This window comes from Erpetoichthys calabaricus, chromosome 5 (assembly GCF_900747795.2).
Source record: "Erpetoichthys calabaricus chromosome 5, fErpCal1.3, whole genome shotgun sequence".
Lineage (NCBI taxonomy): Eukaryota > Metazoa > Chordata > Cladistia > Polypteriformes > Polypteridae > Erpetoichthys > Erpetoichthys calabaricus.
In genome coordinates, this window is record NC_041398.2 from 241,023,593 (window position 1) to 241,038,065 (window position 14,473).

At 37.3% G+C, this 14,473-nt stretch overlaps 1 protein-coding gene across 3 annotated transcripts in view; it reads left to right on the forward strand.

Moving 5' to 3' along the window:
- The window catches only part of lrba (LPS responsive beige-like anchor protein), an 830,448-nt gene that overhangs the window by 292,740 nt on the left and 523,235 nt on the right, over positions 1 to 14,473 (forward strand). For all 3 annotated transcript variants that reach the window (XM_051928096.1, XM_051928098.1, XM_051928097.1), the window contains exon 36: positions 7,482 to 7,648. In XM_051928096.1, coding sequence (XP_051784056.1) covers positions 7,482 to 7,648 — 167 coding nt within the window. The remainder of the gene's footprint in view (positions 1 to 7,481; positions 7,649 to 14,473) is intronic.

Here is a 14,473-nt window from a genome sequence, read left to right on the forward strand (position 1 = left end):
GGTGCCAGTTACTTTTGTCAATTTCAAGTTATTTCAGAGATAGTTGTGGGTGGTTCTTTTTTGTGGAGGGCTATCAACAGATCTGTCCACATTTGTGCACGAGTGTTTCTGTGTTTGCAGTCATAGAAGACCAATGAAGGCAGGAGGAAGTTTTGGATACATCAAATCATAGTCCTTGCCTTCTGTAATGTTTGTGTTTGTAGTTGTAGAAGAGCTGTACTGATTTCATACTGATGGTTGCAAAAATGTATCTTATTGCAAAAATCACATATTTAGTAGATCAATCTTTTTATCTGGTTTAGGGGTATTACTAGCTACTTGTGTAAGGAATTGGTGGACTGCAGAATGTTATTGTCCAGACATGGCTAGTTATGTCAGTCTTCATCTTATGGCCACATACTTGTGTAAAAGTGACAAGTAATTTATTTGAAATAGCAAGTCTTTGCCTTTAATGAAGTGATAAATGAACACTTTTTTGTCTGCTCAGGTTTAAAGTGACAGGTATGTGTTATGGAGCTTAGAATGAATGTGTGGAAGAGAAGTCTTGTTTCAGTGATTTATAATGTTATATACACAACATGGGATCATATCAATTATTTTTGTCCTGTGTGGTGCGACATGAGTTACAGTAGCTGTCAAAATTAGATGGCACACATCAAATTTGTAACCTTATCTTTGTAGATTTTGATTTCTGCTGTTGTGTTTATGAATCATCCTTTTGCATACGTAAAATCCTAATAGCACATGCTAAGAATGCTTGTGTGTGAGTTCACACTTAAGGTGTTCAACTGTTCTCCTCTTTACCTCTAACAGAATATCATCTTCTGTTACATCACAAGCCCCTTCTCGCTTAGTGTACTGTAAGTAACTGCTTGTTAGCATCCCTTTTTCTGGTTCTCTCTCTTATTTTCTCACCATTATTTTCAATTTGTGTTACTCATCAATTTCTACGAACAAATACTGCTCAATTCAAATTGTGTAGGGTGGGAGAGCTTGAATTTCAAGTTTAATGTACACTGACTGAATTGATAAAGTTCCTCTAGTTTATGTGACTCAGTCGTCCATATAAATGCAGTAGAACCCCAATTATCCAATGTAATGTGGACTGATGCTACCTCAGATAGATGAAAACTCTGATAAAATGGGTGGCTGCTGTTGTGGCGTAGAAAAGGTGGTGGGCTCTCACAGAGTGATATCAGCAATTTAGCTCACAGTGCACAGCACTCGCACTCTGAGCTAGAGAACGCAGGTTTGGAGTTCCACCATCAGTTCACCACAACACTTTAAAATGTATAAACACAAAAATCCTAAGTGAGACCAAACTTTTTTCTTAAATGCTGAAATGCATCGCCTTTACTGCCCAGTCACCCTAGTTGTCCAAGACCTGGAACATCATAACTAAAAAATGGGACGTGCTGGACAAAAAAGCTTTTCAGATTTGGAGTCAGCAAGTGAAATTTGTTAAAGTACAGGTGAAAGAATCCCAGTAGCAAAATGCTTGTTGACCAGTGTAATCGGCCTATACCTTCTGTCAAAGTTGTGAAAGCTAATGAAAAAGCAAGATTACAATGCAGATCCTACAAATAGTTCAACAGAATGTTAATTTTGATTGCAAACAAAATGTAGAAGATTATACTCTTAAACAAAGAACCAAATACTAAAATATTTTGGTATTTAAGAAGTAATTGGCATGTGTACTATAGAAGTGAAAGTTTATTATTGGCATCAATAACTAGGTCATTGTAGCCTAGTGTTTTGCTGAAATATGTGTCGTCCAGTATTCTTGTGTCACAGGTATTTGAACATATGTTTTGATGAACTTTAGCAGCAATGGCTTTGTCCTCCAAAATCAACACTGACTAAATCTGTTGTATTGCAGCTGTAAAGCAGTACTGACATTTGGGAGAACTGAAACAAATGGCACTGTTGATTATTACTGAGAATATTGGCCAGCATTCCATCCTGATGTTTGGTAGCGAAAAGTTAAAATCAGTACTCAGTCAAGTTTTTTTCTTATTAAGTAAATCTCCAATTATGAGCTCAGTGGCTCTTTCTCTCTTTTCATATTGTAGTGGAAAACAGTTATGTAACCATTTTTGCCTGTTATGCTTTTCAGTTAAGTGCCCTCTGTAATGTTTGGCACAAAGATGCATTTTTCCTTGATTTAACCCTCTGCTGCACAGTTTCAAATTACAAATCAAACACTTCAGTCATGGTTTAAATGTACATTGCTGGTGTTCATTTAAGGGTATTTGCATACATGTCTCTCACAACACTTTTTCTACACCTGTCTCCACATTTCATGGCACTGTAATGTTTGGGAACACAGTAATGGCAGGTATGTTAAAGCAGCCATATTTAGGACTTTGCTGCATCTCCATGCAATGACTGCTTGAAGTCTGTGATTCATAGAATTCACTAGGTGCTGAGGACCGTCTCTATTGGTGCTCTGCCAAGCCTCTAATGTAGGCTTCTTCATCTCTTGCTTGGTTCGGGCACTTGACCCCGTATGTTTTCTCTACAGCATATGGAAGATCTGCTCAATTGGCTTTAAAGAGGATGACTGGCTTGAACATTGAACAATTGAACCATTGAACAATTTTCCATTTTTTTTTAAATCTTTGACAGACTCCTGTGTTGCCTGAGCAGTATGTTTGGATCATTATCTTGATGTAGGAGGAAGCACCCTCCAGTGTATTTGGAGGCATTTACTTGAATTTAAGCAGATCAGATGTTTGTGTAAATCCTGAATTCATTGTGCCATTTCCATCATCAGTGAAGTGTGCCAGTACCTGTGGCAACCATACATACCCAAGCCGTAACATGCCCAGCACTATGTTTATCAGATGAAGGGGTACGCTTTGGATCCTGTGCAGTTCCTTTTTGTCTCCACACTTTGCTCATGCCAAAATTTAAGGCGCTTTTTTTTAACCATAGTGAAGATTCTTTTGTCATCAGCAGTGGAGGTCTTCCTTGGTCTATTAGTTCCTTTGCGATTATTGAGTTCACCAGTGCATTCTTTGTTCATAATGATATTACAGACTTGACCTGGGATGAAGTATCAGGTATCTCTCTATGTAACTTAATACAGGATTAGATTAGATGATCTTTATTAATCCCAAGGGGAAATTCAGATTCTGCAGAAATTTAAAAAACAAGTATACAGATTCACAGGACTAATAATAGAGCCAGTCAGACAACACATAAATGTATATTGTGCAGACATTTCAAAATGAATTTAGAATATGTTGGGCATAATCTAAAAGACCCATATGTAGATTTACTTAGATTAACGTCATCAGCTATGTGGTAAGTATGCTTTTGTATCTTCATACACTATACACTCTCTGGTCACTTTATTAGGTACACCTTGCTAGTACCGGGGTGAAACACTTTTGCCTTCAGAACTGCCGTAATTCTTCGTGGCATAAATTCCACAAAGTGCCCAGATATTTTGATCCGTATTAAAATGATAGCATCACGCAGTTGCTGCAGATTTGTTGACTGCGCATCCCTGATGCGAATTTCCCGTTCCGCCACATCCCAAAGGTGCTCTATTGGATCGAGATCTGGTGACTGTGAAGAACATATGAGTACAGTGAAGTCAGTTTGAACATCAGCAGGTTGTCTTGACAACGTCTACATGCTTAAATGCGTGAGTTGCTGCAGTGTGATTGGCTGATTAGATATTTTTATTAATAAGTAGTTGAACAGGTGAACCTAATAAAGTGGCCGGCGAGTGTAAAGCATAACCTGATTTGTAATACAAGAGTAACCTTCTTGTATTGGTGTGCTCCAAAGATATATTTATTAAATAAATTTCTTGTATATTACTGAAGTCTGGAGAACCTTTTTTTGTAAATTGAACCTGCGTCAAGTTAGAATTTGTTACTTATCATTGTATGGAAATAGTGCAGCATAAACACAGAACAGAAATGTAAAACCTGTGTTGTACATAAATATGCACCTATATTCAATATTTAAAGAATGAAGATAAAATAGCAGACATTTTGCAGTATGTTCATATCAAGGACCTAATAAGGAGTTGAGCAACCATGTTGTCTTCTGAACAGATTCAGTCCTTTTTGAAATGTTCTAGAAGTTCTAAACTGTGTTGTTATACTGTATATTGTGCCAGTTAATCGAGAATGCAGCCTCCAGGTCTTTGGATGAAGGAGCTAGAAGTCTACTTTGCATTTTGCCATTCAGAACATCCTGTAAGTGCTCAACGATATTTGGATCTGGTGTAACTAAGGACATAGAGGATATTCAAGATAATCCTGATTCTGATGAAGCCATTATTGATTTAGATTATTAGTTATGTATGTGGACATTATTGTACTGAAATAGGGAGTATTATGAGGGAATAGTGTTTGCCACACAGGGTATACATAGTCATTTTTTTCTGTCAGCCATGCAGAGCAGTCATTACAACTGACTGCATTGAGATGGCTTCTGATACAACTATGGATACCCTACTATGTTTAACAGCTGGTTAAAGGCCTTGTGGGTTGAAAGAGTCGTTTCTTCAAATTTAAACCTGTTTCAATATGGGAAATAAGATGAAAGGTAACTCATAGGACCATATTACTTTTTTTTGTTCAGTGGTCCTTGTTTTATAGTTCTTACATCAGGTTATGCATCTTTGTGTGTAGGCCTTTGGTACAAGTAGTTTCTGAATCATGTCCCCGTTTATTATTGCAACTTTGTTAAGCCATTTAATTTAGTTTTTTTTTTTCCCCATATCATTAAGCGGGCTAATAATTTATTTACAGCACTGTAAGTGGTAGTTTTCTTGTTAAGTGTTTTAGTGTATTGACATCTTAGGTTCTTTTTTTTAATGAGGCATAGGAAGAAATGTCAAAACCATCTATACATCTGCTACCTATAACCTCTAATCTGTCTCACTGTCCGTAGTGTACCCTGCATATTCAGCACGGTGGTCCGCTATGATAGCCTGCTTACTTTCACTTCTTTACTTCAACCCAATAGAGGGCTTAACAAGAGCATTCTCTTGTGTCTTTAAGGGACCACAGTTAGACAAAGAATGAACAGTCTAACCCTCTTGGAAATGCTGGTAGCAGTCAGACAGAGGCACCAGCTTTAAGCTTTCTCTTAAAAATGATATATATATTTGTTAAAACCAATAGCAGAAAAATAAAAATTGATGCAAAGAATTGTACAATCTGGGTGGTTTAAGTCTTCATTCTGTCCTATTTTTCAACAGCTAGATACTGATGACACATTACCAACTCCTTAGTTACACTTGGGAAAACCTAACTCCACACTTGCCTTCAGAAGCTGGTATTACCCCTTTAGTACAGTAGATATGACTTCTTGTAGGTGTTTTGCAAAATTCTTTCAATTACAGGGTGTTTGTGGGTTTTCTTGCATGTACTGCCCATTTCATACCCCCCTCGCCCACAACATTTCAATGGGCTTTGACATATCCAGTCCATAACCCTCCATTTATTCTTTTTGAGCAGTTCCTTGGTGTGCTTCAGATCATTATCATGTTGAAAGGTCCTCTTCTGGATAAACCTCAGCTTTCCGGTAGATGGACTGACATTCTCCTGAAGCAGATTTTGGCATCTTGACGCATTTGTAGTTGACTGTATGAGTTTAAGCTGCCCAGGCCCTTCAGGCAGCAAACCAACCCCAAACCATAGCTTTTCCACACCAGTGCTTCAAAATTAGTATCGGTTCTTCTCCTGCAGTGCTGTCTTAGCTTTGCGCTAAACACGTCTGTTATTGCGTCCAAAAACTCTTTAACTTTGATTCATCTGTCCAGTGCTCATTGCTTAAGGAGGCCAAGATGTTCAAGGGCAAACTAGTCATGCTGTAGTGTTCTTCTTTGACAGCAACGGCTTTTTCCTAGCACACCTATCAAGTATGTCAAATTTGTGCAGCCGCTTTCGGATTGTGAATGCATACACCTGGACACCACCTGTTTCTTTTGGTATGATATGGTCAGATTTTGGGCATGATGACACCACACATTTCAATAGCAAAGCGAAACCAGAACCTTGGTATTTGCAGTTTAAATAAGACTGTTCGCTTGCATGCTCCCGAAGGTGTTTCTAGTCATTGGCACCTCATCTAGAACACCTAATTAAATTTTGATAGATTTGAAGTGAGGATAAATGTGCTTACTTTAATACTTGATAAATCTGAATTTTTTTTCATTTAGGCTTTGAGAAGGAATCCAGTTAGTCAATTTTATGTTCAATGAATCACATTTTTCTGCATTGCTGTTTATATGAAGATCTAATGTTTGCAGTTCAAATAGGTTGAAGTCAATATTTTAATTTTCATGAGGGGGTGTGCTTACTTTTTCTCATGACTGTATATCCTTATTTGAAAAATGAAAAGGAAAAACATTTCTTGCTCTAGAAAGAGAGCTCTTTTCAATGTGTCAGTTTTTACCAGACAACAACAGAAAGAGACAGACTTCTTGCAAGTGTCCATTTTTTTAACCAAACATCATCTGAAGTGAGTTCTCTTTCAAAAATCGTAAGAGAAAAACAGCAACTGAGCTGAGCGCTTCTCGCAATTGTCTCTAACAGCTGAGAGAGTCCTGAAAAGTGTCTCCTTTTACTATCAAACAAAAACCTGAAGCATCAGCTTCCCTCCCTTCTTGCTGAAGATGAGCACACACTCAAAACACCTGACTGGCTTGTTTACATCTCCATTAGCCATAGCATTTTACTGTTCTCTCAAACACAGAAAATGTTACAGAATCATTATCACAAATTCAGTTATTTTCCTATGAGAGTCAAAAAAGCTAAACAATTAAACTATGTAAAAAATCCTGCTTCACCTTTCACTTTTTCCAGCATACACTGTACTTATGTTTAAATTGACAATACTTTCAGGCTAAGGCCAATTGCCTGAGATCTTTCAGCTACAAAGGTTAAAGTACCGCTTCCCCTGCACCCTGATTAGAGCAGAATCAGAAGAACTGGTACCCTGCGGTATTTCTGACTTAAAGACTAAGCCCAGATACATGCTGTCTTATTAAACTCCAATAAAGGAATCTCCGTAGGATTATATAATTATCCATCATGGAAACTTGCAGTCACAGAAGTGCCAGAATTAAAAAAAAAAAGTAAAGTTTACAGACAAGAAGTGTGCATTGGATCCAAACTTATGTGGTTAGGTAATGACTTACTAAAGCCGGTTTTTATCCCATGGTTGGATTTCACTTATAAAGCTGCATGATGAAAACCATAAGAGCCATTTGTATTATTTATTAAGCAATTATGTTTACCATATACCTAAATATTTGGTGTAGTTTTTTTGGGAAATTGCCTATATTGTAGAAAGTTATTCTTACTAAAGTTGGTTATTTTTTCAGTTTTCCTTATGCTGGTTTTGTTTACTGTTTTTTTTAATTTATTTATTTATAAAGTGTGTAATACTTAACTAAAATGTGTGGTAAAACAAATCTTTGACCCCCCCCCCCCTTCAATCTTTTACAGTCTCACTGTGCCCAATATTCAGCTGAAAAGAGAGATGAAGAAAAAATGTGTGACCACTTGATTCGAGCTGCCAAATACAGAGACCACGTCACAGCCACACAATTGATACAGAAGATCATCAACATTTTGACTGACAAGCATGGAGCCTGGGGGAACTCGTCTGTTAGGTAAAAACATATATATTAGGAATTTATTTCCTTGATGCAAATCCAGTATGTTCTTGCTTTTGGTTTCTTTGTTGCCCAGCTCAAAGGTGATTTTTCTCAGCAGGTGTTAGATATTGACAGTTTTTCTTATGTATATGCCTGTATTGGAAAATTCAAATACTGTAAGTGGTAAAATTTGCTGTTTAGTAGATTAGATTTGGTAGACTTTATTAATCCCAAGGGGAAGCTCACAATCATTGAGGTTTGTGAAATGAAAAATGTGTAACCTCAAAATTAATTACATACTTTTCAATAGATTAAGAACTAGTTTTTTTTTGTTTTTTTTTTTAAATACTTTGTTAATCTCTAAGGGTAAATTGTCTTTTCATATGACCTTTGGGTGACAGAGAACAGGATCTGGCATAGTATAGCACCCCTGGACCAATTTTCAAGTTAAGGACCTTGTTCGTGAGACCAACAGAGTATTATCCAGTCTGGTAGTAACAGGATCTGAACCGGCAACCTTCCAGATATCAGTGCAGATCCTTAGCCACAGTATCTCCATTCTGCCTATGTTTATATTTAAAATAGTAAAATCTGTAGTAGTAATATGGGCACATGCTACAGCCATACACTAACTTACGGCTCCATTTTGTGATTGGCTGTTTCAAATTGGCAATGTGTTGGTCACCGAGTGTACTGGTCAACTGTGTCTTTGTGGGTCTGGTGTGGGTCATAAGTATGCATAATTTAACTGCTGGTAGTGTTTAACTCAAACTGATCTTCACATCTCTGCAGCTGCATACTGAATCCATGTAAGGCAGTATCTCTCAACTACAGGATTACACTACACAATATGTTCCCTGTTTAGTAAGTGAGCTTGTTTCACCAAGGGGGTGATTGCTGAGGGTGAGTTGTCAATGAATATAAAATGGCAAAACTGGAGTGTGGGTCCAGAAAGGTTGAGAAACATTGGTGTGCGGAAGGCGGTGTGGGCTGAATGTGTTAGAATTAACCATGTGTTGCAATGCCAATCAAAAATAAGATCCTTAAAGGGCCACCCAAGAATCAGAAAACACATGAGACCCTATGAAATAATAATAACCAAAGAAATATATACAGCGGCTGGTTTTAGCAATTTTTAAAACTTTATTACCTTATTTGCTATGGCCGTTGGCCATAACTACTAATTGCATTAACTCAATGAATTGGTGCATGACAGTTTTTATGCACAATAGGTTAATGATTCAATTTCCATTTGTCTTGGATTGGTGACTTTTGTGCTGAAACACCAGCATATGGTTACTTTTTGGTCTAATTCAGGTTATTTCTGAATAACTTTTGGTTATGCTTTTCCTTTTATATATATATATATATATATATATATATATATATATATAAAAGCTACAATCATCTAACAAAGATGAATGCATATTTAAAACATACAGTACTCCTAATAGTCACTTAACTGAATTGAAAAAGGAAAAAGATTGTTTTCCGAATTATGCAAATATATTTTTGAAGCTAAGCCCAGTCTGTTAAAGCCTGTGTTCGTTTTCATCTTTATGATATTTTTGTTTTCAGAGTTGATGTCAAAAAGATGCCTAATAAACATTTTACTATTTGAAACGTACAGCAAAACTGTTTAAATCAGAATTGTTTTAGCTGTGTAATTTGCTTCTGCTTATTTTAAAGTTTAATTTCTGAGATTGGCAGAAGTTTAAGACTGTAAGGTCTTGCCTTGTGTGTGATGTAAAGTATGGCACTGTTTCAGAATGTACAAAAGATGAGTGGTATTACCTGTTTCTGTGGTAACATGCCTGGGACACAATTTGCAGTGCAAAAGGAGAAGGGAGATGTGTTCCAAAGTGCAGAGCTCGCAGCATACCGCACAGCACTAGTAATAGTACAGTAATCGGTAGGCGCTGGTATGTATTTTATTTGGCCCTAACAGTTAACAGAGACTGATGGTTAATCGAGTGAAGGATAATTGAGGTTTTACAGTGTATATAATAAACTAATATCTTAATTCTGACCAGCATCAAGTATTACAGGAGAACACAAACAAAATGCACAACTAAATTCTTTGGTCAATTCCAAATAAGTAAAATCAGTAATACAAAATAAAGTCTCAGTTCTGACCAGTCAAAAACTTTTAAGTTTTACAGAACACACTAAATTTGTTGGTCAACTTCAAATAAATAAAATCAAATCTTAATTCTTGAATCTTAAAGCTTTCAAGTTTTACAGGAGAACACAAAGTAAAGTCTTTGGTCAGTTCCAAATAAGCAGATATTAATACAAAATAAAATGTCAAAAAACTTCCTCTATACTGTATCCTTTGCTTTGAATAGATTCAAACTGTTTGTTTTAAATAGTTGGGAAACAAACACACAAATAAATAGACAAAAAACATTCTCTGTATATACTCCGTACAAGTTCAAACATAACCAAAATTCTTATATTTATTGAATTGTGGTCAGCTTAGGCTCCAAGGTGATAAAAGAGGCACAAGGAATCTCCATTAGTGTAGCACTTGTCTGGGTCTGGGACCGTAATGTCTTGCATTGTTTGTGCTGTAAAGTATGACACTGCTTCAGATGGTACAAAAGATGAGTGGTATTACCTGTCTTTGTGGGAACATGCTTGGGACACAATTTACAATGCACTCTTTCTCTGCTTCTTGTCACACTTTAAATAGCCAAAATATCTCCATACTTCAGAATTTCTCTGACCCTTCTTTTTAACAGTGTCCTCATGTTTTGAGCTTTGGCTCTGTCTGTTAGGGTGTCTTCTTCAATAATGCTTATTTTTTGAGTTTTCGTTAACATTTTCTGTCATAATTTTCTCTTTTTATCTTCCACTCCTGATGTACTGATGTGCATGGTTGCTGCAACCTAAACATTAGCACTTGTCCTCCTGATAGCTCTGTGTGGTGTGTGTCAACCTAACTTGACCTGGCTGTCACTCTATTCCAGCCACGTGATTGGTTTGGCGCAGAGCTATTCCCATTATCATTGGCTTTTCATGTTGTCTGTGAAAAGTGGATGGAATGAGTTATTTCGACTTTCTGTCGCCATGTCTTATGTTTCTATTGAGGAAAAGTTATTTTTGTGATTATTTTAGTTCTTGCCTGGGATTGCTTTTGCATGTTCTCTTTACGTATCAGTAGATTTTCCTCTATCTGAAGTCCCATTAAGTAGTTTCATTAAATTATCCAATGTGTCTGCATTTGAGATATGCTTGTAAGATTGCTTCTGGTTAGCATTTCAGTCTGGATGGTCTGCTTTTCAGTTATCACGGAATTAGTTAGAAAATGAATATAGAGATATTTCATCAGCGTTGCATCTTGATTGGATTGCCATATTCATTGCCAAATGTTAATTAAAAGAATATCAGAGCTTTAGATATCAAAACAAATAACATTTATTAAAAGGCACAAACAGTGATGTTAAGGTCTGGTTAGGCAAAAAAGCTTTCCCTTTCTCCAGAATGGAGATATAAAAGCAATATTCTCTTGTAGTACATTTCAACACCTTGTTGGGGGTAGAAAGTTTCAGTGTTCATTATGTAATTAGTAAAGTTTGTAATTGCATTGTACCTGAAATCTTTCAGCACCTTGCATCTTCACTCAGTGAAGAGCAACAATAAACTGAATTGAGTTAATAATAATAAATATTAATAATTCATTACATTTATTTAGCGCTTTTCTCAGTACTCAAAGCACTACCCACACAGGGAGGAACCGGGAAGCGAACCCACAATCTTCCACAGTCTCCTTACTGCAAAGCAGCAGCACTACCACTGCGCCACCTGTGAGGTGATTTGGGTGTTTCCATTTTCTTTAACCTGTCAGAGGTTCCCATTAGGACATGCCTTAGGGCAGTGTTTCCAGAAATCTTGGTCCTGGCAACCCCCTGAGACTGCAGGTTTTTGTTCCAACCAGCTTCGGTTTTTAAATGGACTCCTAGCCTAATTAAGTGATCTGTTATTCTCCAGTTTCTGCATTTTGGGGTCAATTAATGTGTCTACATGCACACGCATAATTTGGTTAAGGTGAATAACTAGAAACCTAGTTACTTAATGATTCATGTTTACATGGGCAAGTAATCTTCAGGAGTTCTCCGTTATCAAAAATCCTTTGTAAAATGCTCAAAAAAAAGAAACTAAAATGTCATCATAGGCCACTGAAAATAAGCACGACAACTGCGATAATTTTCTTGTGTTTATCGATATCATTAGTCAAATTGATGTTTAATGTATAGGTTTCTCTTGCTAGATAGCACACAGCAAACTCTTTTCTGCTTGGCTGTACAATTGAACCCTACAAAGGACCGGCATACTGATGTAAGTGCTTCTTGCATTACCTCAAATGCTACTGAAATGATAACACAGGTATTTTTACTTCATTAAGATCAGTATTGACTTAGGTTATTTGTTATTTTAAAATATTATCAGACAACACTACACTACTTTTGACATGTTGCCCTACTGCTCTCAAGATTATGTTACTGATTGTAGCACTGTATGTTCAGCTCATCAGCACAAATTTGGCAATGTCTGAAATATTGAGACACATTATTTCAGACAGTGGCTGCCCTAACATTTACCTTGTGGATGCTTCTTCCTGCGGATGCTGAAAGTGCGTGTGAAGCAAATACATGCGCAGACTGCAAAATCTTTAACACTAACCTGGTTTAGGGTTTACATGGCCACATATTTACGTTATTCGCAGAAATGTAAATGCACTACATGAAGAAATGGAAAGACTAAGTTTGGTAAATTTTGGTTAAAATCTACTAAACAATTACAACTTATTAGGAATATTTTTATTCTGATTTTCATTCTGCTTTTCCAGATGTTCTAGTTATTAAATTCATTATTTACTAATTAGTTGGTCTGCCACTGAAGTAGTAGCAGCCTTTCATCATTCCGTTTTGTTTTCCTGGGGTGTCTGCTTTGCTTGTTTTTAACTGTCATTATTAGGAAACAATGAATGGAGCAAACTTCCCAGATAAAGTGCAAAATAACAGGAGAACAACAAAAGAGAGTTAAAGCATTTAAAGCTAGAGCAAAAACAGATTTTTTATATGCCTTATGTAGTGAGAAGTTAAGCAAAATGACACCTTTTATTGGCTAACTAGAAAGATTTACAATATGCAAGCTTTCGAGGCAAATCAGGACCCTTCTTTGGGGGCAATATCTTTGCATATTGTAATCATTCTCACTACATCCATAATGGCTAACACGGTACAACACACTAGTACTAAATGTCTTATAAAAGCCAAAATCATACTGCTGTTGTTTTCTGAATGCAGAATGAAAGAACAAAAAGACCAACTAATCAAATGAGATCACCGATTGTGAATCTGGTTGGGTCCCCAGGTCTGAGTTTGGGGAGCCTATTGTTGATGCACGGGATGAAAGGAGCTGAAACGGAATTCTGACCCTTTAAGTTCTGCAGTTGGTTAACATATGGTTATAGTATGTCCAAGGATCCCCAGAAGGTACAGTTAGGTCCATAAACATTTGGACAGAGACAACTTTTTTCTAATTTTGGTTCTGTACATTACCACAATCAATTTTAAATGAAACAACTCCGATGCAGTTGAAGTGCAGACTTTCAGCTTTAATTCAGTGGGGTGAACAAAACAATTGCATAAAAATGTGAGGCAACTAAAGCATTTTTTGAACACAATCCCTTCATTTCAGGGGCTCAAAAGTAATTGGACAATTGACTCAAAGGCTATTTCATGGGCAGGTGTGGGCAAGTCCGTCGTTATGTCATTATCAATTAAGCAGATAAAAGGCCTGGAGTTGATTTGAGGTGTGGTGCTTGCATGTGGAAGATTTTGCTGTGAACAGACAACATGCGGTCAAAGGAGCTCTCCTTGCAGGTGAAAGAAGCCATCCTTAAGCTGCGAAAACAGAAAAAACCCATCCGAGAAATTGCTACAATATTACGAGTGGCAAAATCTATAGTTTGGTACATCCTGAGAAAGAAAGCAAGCACTGGTGAACTCAGCAACGCAAAAAGACCTGGACGTCCACGGAAGACAACAGTGGTGGATGATTGCAGAATCATTTCCATGGTGAAGAGAAACCCCTTCACAACAGTCAACCAAGTGAACAACACTCTCCAGGGGGTAGGCGGGCATATCGATATCCAAGTCTACCATAAAGAGAAGACTGCATGGAAGTAAATACAGAGGGTGCACCGCAAGGTGCAAGCCACTCATAAGCCTCAAGAGTAGAAAGGCTAGATTGGACTTTGCTAAAGAACATCTAAAAAAGCCAGCACAGTTCTGAAAAAACATTCTTTGAACAGATGAAACCAAGATCAACCTCTACCAGAATGATGGCAAGAAAAAAGTATGGAGAAGGCGTGGAACAGCTCATTATCCAAAGCATACCACATCATCTGTAAAACACGGTGGATGGCTTGGGCGTGCATGGCTGCCAGTGGCACTGGGACACTAGTGTTTATTGATGATGTGACACAGGACAGAAGCAGCCGAATGAATTCTGAGGTGTTCAGAGAAATACTGTCTGCTCAAATCCTGCTAAATGCAGTCAAACTGATTCATGATACAGATGGACAATGACCCAAAACATACAGCCAAAGCAACCCAGGAGTTTATTAAAGCAAAGAAGTGGAAAATTCTTGAATGGCCAAGTCAGTCACCTGATCTTAACCCAACTGAGCAGGCATTTCACTTGTTGAAGACTAAACTTCAGACAGAAAGGCCCACAAACAAACAGCAACTGAAAGCCGCTGCAGTAAAGGCCTGGCAGAGCATTAAAAAGGAGGAAACCCAGCATCTGGTGATGTCCAGGAGTTCAAGA